Source organism: Chiroxiphia lanceolata, chromosome 6, assembly GCF_009829145.1.
Source record: "Chiroxiphia lanceolata isolate bChiLan1 chromosome 6, bChiLan1.pri, whole genome shotgun sequence".
Taxonomy (NCBI): domain Eukaryota; kingdom Metazoa; phylum Chordata; class Aves; order Passeriformes; family Pipridae; genus Chiroxiphia; species Chiroxiphia lanceolata.
The window spans coordinates 19,988,837-20,004,731 of NC_045642.1; the positions used below are offsets into that span (position 1 = coordinate 19,988,837).

General features: G+C 37.5%; 1 protein-coding gene across 5 annotated transcripts in view; it reads right to left on the reverse strand.

Moving 5' to 3' along the window:
- Positions 1-1,303: 1,303 nt before the first annotated feature.
- Positions 1,304-15,895, reverse strand: part of SLC1A2 (solute carrier family 1 member 2) — a 91,091-nt gene continuing 76,499 nt past the window's right edge. For 4 of the 5 annotated variants that reach the window (XM_032692263.1, XM_032692261.1, XM_032692264.1 and 1 more), the window contains 2 exons: positions 13,886-14,117; positions 1,304-10,424 (listed from right to left, as the gene is read on the reverse strand). In XM_032692263.1, coding sequence (XP_032548154.1) covers positions 10,350-10,424; positions 13,886-14,117 — 307 coding nt within the window. In that variant the 3' untranslated portion in view covers positions 1,304-10,349. Of the gene's footprint in view, positions 10,425-11,286; positions 11,358-13,885; positions 14,118-15,895 lie in introns of all 5 variants that reach the window. The other variant, XM_032692260.1, reaches the window with a different exon arrangement.

Genomic DNA, 15,895 nt, shown 5'->3' on the forward strand with positions numbered 1-15,895 from the left:
GATTCATGACTGTCTTTTATAGCACCTTCTAGTAGATTCTTTCCTGTAGAGAGGGACACATTTCAGATAAAAAGACACTCCTGAAATAATCTTTTGCTTTAAGGCTGAGGACATGGAGGAAAAGGGGTACACAAGGGGCTTGCAAGCGCTTAGAGAATCAGCCTTTGGAGTGTGTATTTTCAGAAGGGACAACTTCATATAATTGCATTCATATAATTGTACAGGGTCCTGCATGGGTCGTGTCGGGCCTTTCATTTTCAACTTTTATCATGATGTGTAACAGAAGAATAGCCGTCTTCTAGGGAAGGAATTTGAACATACATAGTCCACATGAAATATGTGAGTGATGGGGGATCACGAACCAACTTAAGCAGGGAATTTTACATCAGCAGAATGCATTTATTAACAACACTTGTTGATGAGGCCAGATCAAGGCGTTTTTGCCTCTGGCAGAAAGCAGTAACATGGTATCAAAATGGCAGCAGGTAGCCGGGGCCTCAGATTTACTTTTTGCCCAAAGATCCTCGTAGCACCACATCAGGACTTAGTTCGTTACTGACTAAGAGGGCAGATCGCCAGCTGAGGTGCTGCCAAAGCCACTTCCTGCCATGCCTGGGTTTCTTTGGAAATTTGTCAAGTGGATGATTAAGAAGAAGTAAGGCCAGGGTTGTGCATACAGTTAATCCTCACAGCCGAGGTTTCGGTTATGTGCCTTTATCACACAACGGTAGTTATGCTATTTCCGTAAAGTCTGCTACTCTGAGCATGCATAAATGTTGGAGCTTTCTTTCCATACTTAGCAACTGCCAGTCCACAGGGCCATGGTTTGCTCCATAAGCATCTCTTACTTTATGTGTTAAATAAGTGTTGATTTCTTTACAGAGTACTCCAGAAGTTCCGCTACAGGCTTTATTTATTTTTTTTTTTAGAAAGACTATGAATAAGAGACTTATTTTTTTGTAGCCAGGGGAGGGAAGTAGGTTTCTAAAGCAACTTCAGCCACTGATTTGTATTCTCCTATTCTTCTAACATCTCTTTTCACTTCTTTTGGTTTCATTGCCAAGAACTGTAGCCAGTGAGCCCTGGCCTTTTTGGGAAATGAGCTCATTTGCAGCTGGCATCCTGGAATATTTGGAGGATACAGTGAAGGGTGAGGTTTTCTAACAGTTAGGCAAAGTCAGGTCCATCTTCTACCCTGAATGTAGTTTTCAGGACAGCCAGCCTCTCACACCAGACTGCTTTATTTAAACTCCTACACAAAGCATTCCCATATTGAGCCCAGGCTGAAATTAAAACTCACAGATGAAAATTATGAATCAACATTTATTGATGTATGTACATAAGAGGTACAACACTTAGTGAAATATTATATTCATGACTATATTTCCAGTATAGAAAGAATGTCTAGTTTGTTTTATACATGAAAGTTACAGAAATCAGTTCACGCCATAAGAAAGCATTAAAAGCAAATGACTAACAATCCTTGTAAAGAGGAAAGGATCTGAACTACAAAAATAGAATCAGTCTACAAGGCATTCCAACTACAATATACAAGAATAGAACCAAGAGTTGGGAGAAATGTTATCATCTGCATTCATTAATTTTTAAACAAACTTTGCTACAGATTCTGTACAGTATGTAAATTCAAAATCTGCAGAACTTTTTGAATGTAAAGAAAAGACCAATCTTGTCCCTCTTCCTTTTTATCCTTTTTATGTGAAAGATCACAAAACCTTCCAGTTCATGTCTGGTCACCTTAAAGAAGGGGCAAGGGATGATGAATAGGTAGCACACAGTACTCCAGCATGCAATTCATCCTGAAGCATCAGGATGGGACTCACCAAGCAAGATAGATTCTGTGCTTTGGGGCCTGATTTTTATTTCTTTCTGCTTAGAGGGGATGATTACATTTCTGAGATCCAGGTCCAGGGCATCTAGGAACGAATCAGCTTCTTCTTTCTATACGGCCTTATTTTCTCATAGATCTGAACTGCAGCCCTGATTTCAGAAGATTTTTGCCACCGACTTTGTAGTTCATATGTCTGTTTTATGATCAAACATAGTTCTGATAACAGGCCTATACAACAAGCACAGTAGCTTGAGAAGCTGTTAGTTTTGCATTTATTTTCCAATAATTGTTAATATCCCTTTTTAACAGTGAAAGAAACAGTGCCCCTTTGCCCCTGAGCGTATTCATCTTTCTCAGAGACTGTTCCTGCTAAGGGGATGAAATAGAGGTTCCTACTTGGACTTCACAGGCACTCTGGACAGAACTGGCAGCCCCTTGCTGCCTGCAGGCTTGCCCAGTCATAGCCGTGGGACTGCACTGCTTTCCTGGCATTTGTGGTCAAGGAGAAACTGGAAATGACTCAAAGGGATCCTATGATGCCATGATGTGACTAAGGGCTGAACGTTGCACAGAGCCAAAAGCAGCCAGGGCATCCAACAGGAATGCAGTTAGGTGGATTTCCCCTTATTCATTGTGCCAATTTAAACAGTGACTTACTAAACTTCTGGTGATAAAGAGTTCAAACATTTCAAGCAAACGAAGAAAACAAAACTTATCACTTCATGTGAACATTAATTCATTAACATGTCATAACAAGTGCATTCACAAGGCAGGAAATCTATGCTGGGATCACTTTCATTTACTGCCAGAGAACTACACACATGCAGCTTCTAACACACACCATACTGGTTAGATAGCTGAAAACTAAAATGAACATATTTACAATAAGCTGTCTGCATACATGATTCTGAATGTTATCAAAACTGGATACTCCATAACAGACAGACAAAGTAGTTACTAAGCTATGGAACCTAATCAGTTGAATGGCCAAAAAGAAACAAACCCAGATACAAATGAAAAACAGAAAGTAGAACAAAATTTCAAAACACAGTCTAATTTTCTACTATGGCTCAACACATAGAAACCAATTAAATTAAATTAATGCACTGCTACACATACTGTATACACCATTTCACTGAAATTACATGTTGATAGCTACATTATCTACACTAAGTGCAGAGAGGCACTGGACATCATGCTTCAACAAAATGTCAAAAATTGTATCAATAGGGTTTTCCAGCTATTAGTAACTCAGCACTATTCTACCTGTGATTCCTATTAAGATAATACCTGTTACATCTGATTTAAAATACAATAAAGATTAAAATACAAGGGTATATCAACACACTTCCTACATATATATATCTACTAGAAACTCAGGCTCCAAAACCTCAGCAGAATAACATGGCCCCATAGATTTTTTAATCATTAAAGAGATACCCAGTATCAGTCACACTGAGACAGCAGTCCTTGCTATTCAATGTTTGCTTTGTTTTGAATCACAGTCAAAGAGCTAGTAGGCCATGGAAGATTTTTTTTGTTATATAGTTGTTATGAATATTTATATTATTTTTTTTTTATTCCTCTAAAAACAGTTCCTTATTTATTAAGTAGAAATTATTATAGCCACGGCCTTAATGCCAACAGGTATTTGCCTAATGGGAAGGGATGACCAAAATGAGAAGCAACTGTCATCTGGGTCGAAAAATATAGTGGTTATTCTCTTTAAAATACATAAGAAAGCAAGAGGTATTTATATGGATGCTACCCAATTACACTGGTCCCATGGTGGTTCTATTGGTCCTTTTTCAAGAAGGCAAAAGTAGGTGGTGAGATCATAAACTCTTTCCACAGGCTGAACTCACACACACTGTATTGTAGCAAGATGGACAGGGTACCTGGTAACATATTTTTTGCCTCCTCAGATCTCCAGTTTTTCTAAAACTGCATTCTGAGTCAATCAAATATACATTATCAGGGCCTAAGAAAGAACTGCAGGATTTGGCAAAGGTAACATCAAGAAAAATTATTACAATGAGGGACGATTGCCCAAGACAGTCAACCTAGAAGATTGCTCAGATTAGATTATTATAACATTGTTCCATAATGAACTGCAGCATTTAAGGACATCTTGAAATTCCTATTTTCTTCTTGCATTTTGTGCTTTGTCTATAAATTGTCACTAAACATAACACAGAAATATTTCATTGATCCTAAATGTCATATGAAAACTGGTTTTGTTCTAAGGTACAGATCACCTTTAGAGAATTATGTCCCTACCTTATATAATCACATAGAAAATATTATAAGAAAATATTTGAGTGTCTGTAAATTACAGATACTAGGTAATTTAAGTCAGTCTACACTGTAGTTTCCAGAGAACAAGTACAAACCCCTAAAACCTGTATTATTCTTAACTAAATCAGTGTTGAGCATATAATATTTAATACTATAAATACATATTCAGCTTTTTCTAATGCATTCTACAAGCAAGAGTTCACACCAGATCATAGGAAATATGGTATATTTAAGGAGCAGGATGTGTTGGATAGAAGTGTACGCAATTGTCTTTAAGAAAGAAGGACAATGTGTAGTGCACAGGAACTCACAAATCCTTACAAACCATCAAAATGGAAATGCTATAATCTACAATACTAACTACAACATCAATGTGCAAGCACAGTTTGCATACAGTCTCCAAAAAACTGTAGAAAACGAATGGAAAAGAATGATACAAAAATCCCTGCAAACTATATTATTTGTGTACAAAGCAATATACAGGTACCAGACAATCCAGGTTGCGTGATGCTGCCTATGCCAGTTTCTCTTCATGCAATGATATATGCCACAGAGCATCATTAAAAACAGTTGCAGGACTCCTGAATGTTGAAAAATCAGACAAGAAGGAATGGATGCTCTAGCATGGATCAGCAATGGCTCCGCAGCAGAATGTAGTTAGAAATGAAAGGGGATCAAAGGTTGGGTGAAGTGATAAATCTCACAAGTCTTCTTGTCTCCCCATATCTTACATTAGTCTGTCAGTTATTTCCATCCTGGACTAGTAGAGACCTACTAAGTGGCTCAGTCATATGCTCTAGGTTTTTTCAATATTTGGAACCTGGCTTTTTTGTAAGACTCGTACTTGCAACTGCACAACCACTTTATCTGTGTTAGGATTTGTATCAACCTGGCAGTGGGGAACCACCAGGTTTCCCCTGAGCAGGGGAAGATGTCTCTGAGACGGTGGGCACATGTGAGGGAAGGTTCCTCAGAGCCTTGTGCCAGGGAGCCCACTCATAAGAGAAGTAAAAGAATTACCAGCACCTGGGCATCAGCAGCAATTTGATTCATTCGTAGCAGCAGATTTCAATTTAACATAAAACATGATCAGGAAGAAAAAATGAGGGAGGCATCCATTGTACAGTCCCCAGTTCCTGGGGACTTTGCCCAGAATCCTGCCTTAAGTGTGCAGAACTGCAGAGTCTGTGCTTTGTCTGAGGACCATGGAGAGATACAGCCTTCGCGCCTATGTGGGAAGAAAGACTGACGACTTTGGAAGGAATGTGCACTAAATACATTTTTTCAGGAAAATTGTGAGCAAGAACACAGCATTTTAAAAAATTACATGGCGAAGCTGAACAATGCATTTACAGCTTGACTGCCTTCTTTGACACTTCAGTATCGTGATTCCTTTTTTTTTGTTAGTACTTGAAACTACACTCTATATATCACTATTTAGACAAAGGAAATGGGGTAAATATTTTTCCTTCAAAGTCATCAATATTATTGGAGAGAAGAAAATAACTCATCTTTCCAAGAATGCTTTCTGCTGGGAACAGGAGCTTCTATATAGTGTTACATGGTGAATTATAGCCGAGGTTAACTGTCTCAATGGACTCTACACCTATCACAATAGCTAAGATGAAAAATATCATAATTGTGGCTTTAAAAGTCACAGTAATAAAAATCAAGGACAGTCTTCAGGCTCATAACAGAATAATATTACAGTACATTTTTATAAAGTGCCCTTATTTATCCTTCTGTAAATTAATTCAAATGCAGCAATAAAAATAGATGAATGGAACTTAATGAAATGAGAAACAGTTATACCTTTACATCTCCACAAAAGGATTCTTCTGAGCCTGATACTAAAGCTCAGAGCCCTTCTGAAGATAATTACAGAAGTGAATGTTAGAGGTGAGGTTTAATACTACCTATAGTTATGGGGATTTGTGCAATTGCTGCTGTGTTGCTACAACAAGGCTGCAATAACACAAGTGAAGGCAAGGAAGCAAAGAAAATCCAGGCAGTCACCAGAATAAATTTGTTCAAATGCTAATGCTGTCACTTCTCAGATGAACAGTGTGCTCTTCTGAGTGTTTACTGCTGGAAAAATAATGACCCTGGGAGTGATGGAAAACAAATCAGAAATCTATATTACTCGTACTTTAAAAGTGGCATAAAGTCTAGAATTCCACATGCTTTGAGAAAAAACAGAGATCAGCTGTACCTTAGAGAAGATATGGAAAAAAACTGTAATGATAGTGATCCTTATTTTTGTGCTGAGTTTTAATTTCAGTGCTGGACTTGTAGCACAGAAACAATTAGGTAAAAAAGAAGCATCTTGGCAGATATCTTTTTGGATGTGAGAATCAACTTCATTATAAATAGCAAACAAAGACTATTCCCTAGGACGGGATTGTGAAATGTCTTATAAATTAACAGAGACAGGAAGGGACTTGACTTTTCCTGGAAGCTTGTGACTTCCACAGATTTCAGTGGGGTTTCATGTGGTCCAATAATCAAAGCATTGCAGGCACAGGTTTTACCACTGCAAACAATTTTTCAAAGACATACCGAGTTTCTCACCAATTCAGATGGAAAGAGCACATCTCATAATACAGTTCAAATGGCTTATCCCCTACCTATTTGAAGCATCTTCATGTATAAGACCCATACACGTTTCTTAAAAGGCTGGTGCAGCCTTTGTCTTCCAAGGGAAGCAATGAAGAAACAAGTTCAGTGTCAAAGTGCTCCACCTCTCCCATAATTTTAACATAGAGTATGCTTTAGTTTCAATGAACAGATACTAAGAGAATGCCAACCTCGCTTCAGCAGCAAATGAATAAAGCAAACACATAAGCATGTATTTAATTTAGTATGCAATTAGCTGCGTCTTTGCCTGGTCTAGACTTTTCCATGTGCCAGTGTGCTGTCAGCAATCCAAAGGCCAAAGGATATTGCAGTTCCACAGACAAAGGTGGGGGGAACTGCTAGAGCAGCAAATGAGATGAATGTACAAAGAAATGTTAATTTCAACTACATAGAAAACAAATCACTTTCCACTGTGCTTTTCCTTTAACTTTGCCACCCCAGCACTGTGAACAGATACAAAAAAATTGCCAGATTCAAATGAATGCATCGACACTCCTGGTGAAAGTAAAAGGAGGCTGGCAAGTAACCAGCACTGCCTGCTGAAATGTGAACTTTGTATTAACTGAAGTGGATGGTCCCTTGGTTATTTTCTGTTTGTTTAGTTAAGTAGCAACCCAGCCTCGTGTGGATTGAGCAAACCGAGAAATGAAAGCCAAGAGTGAGTTACATTTTCCCACAGAAGTGGAAAGCTTTTTGATGATTTAATACAGTGCTGCACTGGAGTAACACTATATTAAATATTCAGTCAGGCTACAAGTAGACGAGTAAAAAATCCCAACATTTCTCCTTCTCCCACATCCACATTTAAATAGAGAAATACCATCATAATTATCTTTTGAAAAATCCCTGAGTTACTCTATCTACAGAATTACTATTTTAAAATCACAGTCTGCTATTCTAATCCTATCAAAAGACCTAAATTTATTCTTCCATATGTGGGTGGGGTTTCTCTATTATTGCATTCCTTCCTTCCCTAGTCTCTATCCAAAGAAGCACTCTTCAAAGGACAATACATCCCATGTGGATAACTGTAAGCATATTTTAAGCATTTCTCAACATGTAATTTTGTGGAGCTGCCTAGTCACATGTTACTGACATTCCTGTTTGTTTCCAACTGCTAAACAGTTTCAAATGACAGTTAAAAGTATATGGACCAGTTTTCTAAAGCTACTTTAAAGGTAAGCAATCACTGTGGCTACTGCTAAGAAACTTCTATGGTGAAAAGGATGAAAAATCATCTGTTAAGGGGTGAGCTGTGCCATGAAACAGCTCAAGAATGCTGGATATAAACCAGGGTAAACGCTATGTGTTTTTCTTGGATATAACTACCACCCAAGTCACAGCAAATTTCACTTGATGTGAGCCAGCACCCTCAGAGTAGGGAACATTTTACAGTACCTACACACCATCCTAGGCACATTTCTGGCACATAACCCAGTGAAAGCTAATGGGGAGAAGCAGTAGCTAGATATAGGTTAACTCTGGATATGCTGATAACAATGGCTGAAGAAAAGAGAATCTGTCTGCCACTTCTCTGAATAACCTACAATTCCATCCTTCACCAAAAAAAATAAAAAATCCTTAAGATACTTCAGGAGGCCTCTGGAAAAGGTCTCCATCTTTAATACATGTTAGAGGCTTACAGAATTCACAGTGGTTCAATATGTGTTAAATTATATAGGTCATTTTGCTTAGGATTGTAGCCATGGAATTCAAGTGATGACAAAAATACAACAGTAAGAAAAATATTCCACAACAAATGCTTAAAGGAGGGATACTCTGACAATGGACTTGATCTTGCACATTATTAACCATGCAAGTAGCCTTAGCTGGCTCAGGTTGGTGTGCATTTTCAGAGATATTTATATGAATGCAGATGAACAAAAGCAGACCATATTTATATTTTAATAGCTTCTACAGAGCCAAATATCAGTCTACACTTAAACACATTATTCCTGTTTAAACCTATGACAGGTCTGAGCACAGACCTGAGTGGTCTATTTCCATAAATGTTTCAACTCTGTTTACTGCCATTTTTAAGTTCACCATATGCTCATATTTCGATTCATTCTGAGAACTTCCGAGAGCTCTCCCAAAATTGCAGAAAGCTTGTTCTGTGAGTAGAGCCTTCCAAGGCCATGTGGCTCAGCTTTGCTATAGAACATTGCTAATAGTATAATGGCATTCACTAGTATCTTAAAATTGCTGAATATTAACAAGCACCTTTAAAAACACTTCACAGGGTGATTATTGTAACTGTAATTTCTTCTGACAGGATGAGTCAGATATAATCTGTTTACAAAACACCATCTCATTAGTTCAGATGCCATGTACTCTAAAAAACATTTCTTTGCCATTAGGGAGTTATATGACTTATTACTCTGCAAAAGAGAGAGAGATGTAAATTCATTAAATCCTGAAATTCTGGTTTAGTCTTCTTTCAGTCCTAACCCTGGACAAAAATCTATTAACTTTATATGAAATTTGGTTTAGCAATGAATTCAGGATTTAGCCATTCACTGAAACATGATATACTTGAAAGATGGCTTTCACTTCATAGCAAATGCTACTGATTATCACATTCAATAATTCTCTAAGAATAATGGATTCAGAATTTGTTTGTAGCTCAAGTACCCAATCATAACATCCAAAATCAATCTTAGCAGTACCTTACTGGAGTAGTCTCATTCACATGAGAAATCCCTCTGATCAGTGGAGCAGGGTGAACATTAAGGTACTACCTACTTTGATTAAGAATGCCATAACTGAGTCAGTGGTTTTGCACATCAGGCAGATTTAGTGAACTACCACCCCTGTAATTATACTGCCTTGTATTATGTGATGCACTGTGGTCCCAAAGGAGCATTGCACCATCATAAAATAAAAGCTGCACCTGCCCTGGGACACCTGATAAAAACACACCACATGCACATACAAATCTAAGGTCTTCTCTTGATGCTAACTATTAGTCTGGGATAACTTATTGACTTCTATACATTAATCTTGCTCCTGGATCTAAGGTCAGTTTGAAGTACAACTAGGCACAAAAGTACAGTGCTTGTAATTATTAAAAGAAATAGAAATCATTATGGACATTTTCAAAAGATATTTTAGCCATACAGTGATAAACAGATCAGGTATGCCACAAGAGTCACCAAAACACTTGAAGGCTTACGTGGTGTTATGTTTCTCTCATATTTGTGACCCTGAGTCCCTGTAGTGAACTGTACTGGCACTTTGATCTTCCCATTTTGCAGCATTTACATTCTCTGTGTCTTGAATGAAAGGGAAATTGGGTGAGAGCACATTGCACTGCATGGAGTATTCTCCAGCTGCATCATCCAAACAGTAACACAAGGGAGACAGATGGTTATGGATCATTGCTTGGCAAAGACACTACAATGATTTGATGAGATCTTTGCTAAGTTTCATTTACGAAATTAAGTAAGCAGAAATTGTAGATGTTAAATAGAAAAAAAAAAAGAGAAATCTTCTTTAATCATGATATCTTCTGCCAGAAGATAGCTCCAGGGCTTATTAAAGATGCAGCTAGGGATTTCTTCACTTATTTTTCACGTTTCCAAGGCTCTTCTTCAACAACACTGAAGTCTGCAGATTTGCCATTGGTTGCCAGTGTTACCTGCAAGTAATTATCATCAACAACCGACTTAAAGACCAAGGCACTTTGATAAGAAAAGTAATGAGTTTCGTATGGAAGATCATGATATTTGCAGGAATTACATACACCACGACTTATTATATAAGGGTTTATTCAGGATTCATAACACTGCCAAATACTGAGACTCCTGTTCATTTATTATACTGACTAGAAAACATTAGCAGTAGAAAAATGTTATTAAATAAATATTTTAGAATTTACTCCTTTCCATTTCTTATAGATTTCTCTGGGTTATTTCAAGGACAGATTACTTTTTTTAAATGTAGAAAGTCATATTTTTTTCAGTGGAATTCCTTAGCAAAGCTGCATAACTGATGCAAGGACATGAACAATATGCAAGGTCTGAATAATCATAGATGTGTATCTATACTAACTCACCTACAATTACACCACCTTTAAAGAAATGGAAGAAAAGACATATTGTGAAAGTATTGTTCATCATACCACTGTAACAGTGCAGTGAAAGATTTTGAGTATAGCCAGATCAAAAATTCATAGTAATGCTATATTTGTCTCACAAAAAGTACCACAAAACTTTGCTCTTTTCTGTAAAGATATGTGCTAATATTTTTAGGTTTAAGTATGGTAGATCTGTAGTGATCTACCAACCTGAGTTGGTACTCACAGTAAACACTGTACGTTGCATTCCAGAAATCACTATAAATAAATTCATGTTTCAAGAAAGATCTCTCCAGCCAAATGACTTAAAAAAATTAAAAAGGTAAAATGTCAATTTAACTTTACAAAAGTGATCTAGATCTTTATAATGTGAGAAAATATTTCATTTAATTCTAAATGGATGGCTTACTTTTTCCTAACTTACCTTGTAAGTTAACATCCTCAGCTTCAAATGAAAACTTAAAGACAGAGCTGAAATTCCCCATGCTGGATAAACTGGATGCATGGAAGCATTGGGACATGGAAACATGACAAAATGCACTGATTTTTGAAACAAAGTCAAGCTTTTTCTTAGATCATTGAAAGTGGGAAACATGCAAATACAGGAATGAACAGCTTATTCAGAAATGAAAATCACATAGAGTCATGTGAAATGTGGTAATAAAAAAAATACAAAAATATCATGCAATAACAACCATTCTACCCCCATATAAAGGTAAACTAATTATTAATTATGTACATTGACCATGCAAAATTATAAAGTACTAGTGTTATACATGGAGTATATTACAGAAAGTAAACAGAAAGGACATGCTAGTAGATTAGCTTTTCCATATCCTGACCAGAGTTGCAGTATGCTTTTCAACCCACCAGTGCATTTGACAGGATGAAGAGATGTCTCTTCAAATTTAACCACTGCTTGTTTTGAAGCCCCAAATCCTATTCTCTGTTGCCTTTGCTAGTCTAACACTTAGGAGCTGTACAGGTACTTCAACATGATCCAAACATTTTGCAGATGTCAGCATAGCTTATCAACTAGGTCATAACAACACATCCTTTTGGTAGCTTGCAGACAGACACGTCGACAAGAGAAGTGATCTGCTCAAAGTCAGTTTTGTGCTCAATTCAGTAAAGACTGGCTCTTTTTATGAGTCTAAAAGTGCAAAATGAGATTGCAAGCAGAGCAAGCCTAAAACGGTTAAAAAGGACAAAACACTTCTAGCTCATACATCCTTGGTCCAAAACTTTAATTAAAGGGTGTGCTTAGGATGACATAGTGCACTATTAATCCATGTTTTTGAGGCAAGCTACTGCTTCAAATGAGGGAAATGATAAGAGAAACTGAAGGAGAAAAGAAAGTCTAGCAAATATTGATTGCATCAACTTTCTAACTTGACTTGGATCTCTGTGCAAACCTGAGAGACTGGAAGCAGACAAAATTATCAATGTTCAGTTCCATGAATGTGATTCAAGACTGCTATATGGTAGCTTAATTTGTCTTAAACTTACTGAAATTAGCATAGTCTATTTAACTCAAAAACACTTTTCCAAAAATTCTAAAGGAAATTATCCGAAAAAGAGGTGCGTGCACATGCTTATTTTTAATGAAAAAAAAGCTTTTATCAAATGTTATCTTTCTCTTCAGAGAGTTTCTTTTTTCCTTCAAATTTTAATCTCTTGTGTCCTTCCCTTTTTTGAGAAATATAAATTAATGGCAATTTTCGATTTTGTGTAATCATGTATTCTCTTTCCACTTCAGATTTTATTTTTTTAATTTTTCTCATGGAAAAAGAGTGGGCCAGAAGAGAAAGGGGAGAGCCATGTCAGAATAAAATGTATGTTTTAATTTTTAAAAAATCATTTTATTGAAACCTTGGAAGATTCAGGGAAAAACTGAAGATGAAAGCTGGTTTTTTTTCTGAATTCAGCATTACTTTCTCCCCTGACAATTCAGGTTTGGCCTACATTATCAAGAATGAAGCATAAGGAAAAAAAATATTCTAAAGAACATTTCCAGCCAGGCTAGAGACAAGTGAAAATGACAGAATAGGACTTATATTTTGATATATATGGTGAGTTAATGAACTTAGTGCAGTCATTCACAGTTAGATACTGTCTCAGTTGTGGCAACTGGAAGATACAAGAGGATCTCTTTGGATAATTGGCTAAGGTGGGCCAATTGGCAAATTCACTGTCTCAAAGACAGTGTACAGCATCAGACTGGAGTGTTATTAAATAAAAAAAAAGACGATGAAATTAAAGGTTCCATCTTATTTTAACTTTCTTTCTCCTCCTTTTCAAAGGCTCTCTCCTGGTCTTAAACTGCCCCATCCTAGTGGTGGGTTCTTTGTGAACTTTTAACCACTAATCTCCCCAACTGTTTTCTCATTCAACTGGTGGAGTTTCCCAAGCTCACTTTACTCTGATCAAGATGTTATTATTACTATTAATATCCCACGTTAGTTACAGCAAGGATTAGAGAGAGAATACAATGTTTGTGTCTTAATGACTCAAGAAGGAACGATGTGCGAAGCGAAGCATGAGCATGCTGTATGAGTGCAGGAGCATTCTGATGCTAAAGTGCATTCAACATGTCGATCTCTGAACAGCATATCATGAAGGCAGTCAGCAAGTGACAACAGCTGTATCTGAATTGCAGCTATCCTTCATTTGGGTTGGCAATTAAGTTCTGTGTTGCCATAGAAAATTAAGTAAATGTCCATAGAAGGTGATGCCACATTCTCTGCGTCTTGGCATATCCCATAATACGCTGTATCTTGCCTTTTGATATGTAAACAATGTACATGATTTTTTCCCATCAAATGACAAGTTTTAAGAAGAGTGCAAAAAAAACCATCTTTTGAACTGCTCAAACACATTCAAAATGTCTGGGGTTCATGAACCTTGTTGTCACATTGTTATTTGCAGAACGATTTGAAAAATACATGCAGGTTAAAAAATAAGATAAAATAAAGCATGCAGTGCTATATACATGTCTCAATATCCATAAATGTGAAAGGTACCTTGCACTCATCTACCATGACTGAGTTGTGAGCTGCAAAAACACATTGGTTTGAGTTGTTTTCCCTATGATTTTTCATGTCGTCATAGATCGACTGAGTCTTGGTCATTTCAATGTCTTCGTGCCCTTTATGATGGGAATCAATGGTGTCGAGTTCTGCCTTGGAAAGGTGGTAGACAATGCCAGCACCAAAAGAATCCCCCACTACATTGACTGACGTTCTCATCCGGTCCCTATAAAAGAAGCAAAAGGCAGAGGCTGAACGGCATGAGAGGAAGAAAAAGTAGGGCATGGCAGCCCTGTTACTGTCACAGTTACTGCATTGGTTTCAGGAAGTTAAGGTATCTGTTGAACAGAGAGATGGGAGCTTTCAAGGGAAGAGAAAAAAGCTTGCTATCCCAGGGGACTTGTTCAGACAGCGAGGATGTTCAACCTCCCATGTCCCAGCTGCTCATTCTCGTGGAGTTTGGCAAAGAATGTGTGCTAGATCACAGCCAAACTGCAGAGCAGCTTGACTGAGATCTCTCCAGTGCCTGCTTCTGGAGCTGGAGGTTTCAATGTCCACATACCACTGCCCTTTCTTTAATCAGAGCGCCGACCTTAGTGCAGCCAGGGAAAAGGATTTTGGATCTAATGAGCTGTTCTCCTTTCTGGTATGAATTAACAAATGGCTTCTCCCTTACTCTCAGTGAACAAACTATGGGGAACAAAAATGCATGAAATATCTCCATAATGCTCAGGCCACTGAAGCTCCTCTCCTGGCACCATCTTTACAGATGGCCATCTGTTAGTGTGGCACCATGCCCATTCACGCTACTCCATGCCAGAGCTTGGCATATGAGCAAACCAAATATAGGTCATGGCCTACAAAATAATGAGCCTGTGACAGCATTTCAGTAACGAATGCCCCTCGTAGGAGGGTGCCAACTAAGGCTAACATGCTTAATTTCAAACAAATATGTTCATTGGTGCTTCCTGGACAGGATTTCATTGCATAGACATGCCAGCTTTCTGCTGTCTTGTCTTTAGTGTGGCTCTATCTGTCAACAGTGAACTCATGGTTGTGCATTTTCCCTGATTTCAAAATTCTGCCCCAAACCTGCCCAAAATTCTGCAAAAATGGGAGATGGGTCCTGCTATCTTTCCTACTGCAGGTAGGCTGTATTACACCTGTTGAAATAGTTTACAGTCTAATTTGTCTTTTCATATCTGAACTAAACATAAAACTCCTTAAACCCTTCTGACCAAGGTTTGCAACTTAAAGCAACTTACAGCAACTGAGTCTAGCTATGTCAAACAGGTCAGAGAAGTGATTACACTGAATAATTCTCAGAAGTACATTCATCAAGATTCATTTACACAAACTGGGCAGGTTGAACAGTGCGGACATTTGCCAAATGACAGAAAAGCCAGTATGTAAGACCTCATTTCCCATGACAGTGATTAATTTTAAAACCTTTCTTGTATTTCTAGTACCAGATTTGTGTGACATCTCCTTTTCCTGTAGAACACTGAGAAAAAAAGAGCTAAATATGTAAACCCCAAACTGATAAAGATTCATTATATATGCCTATTCGTGGCCATACAATCTTTTGAGCCCATTTTAAAACATTTGTAAATCTGCCTTTCTCAGCTGTGGAACTATAGTTCCATTCAAATTTCTCCTCTCCCTCTCAACATTAGCATGCCTACATACTTGGACTTCATGGTGTAATATCTTAGCTGAAGTAGTTAATTTTTTTTTTTTTTTTTGCATCAAAAGAATATGCAGGGGGTAAAAAACCTCTCCAGTAATCCCCCTGAGAAAGAAACAAACAAATCTATAAGAGGAAAACATCCTTCCAGTTTTGCTTCACATAAATTAAATGCTTCATATAGTTCTTATCCCATGCCTATGAAGAGTGTTTTAAACCTGGTCAGAGAAGTTGAATAGGAAAATAAGACTTTCTGAGTGTGAATTTTAATTAAGGCCATCAATTACACTGAATCCAGCAATATAGTTCCACAAAAA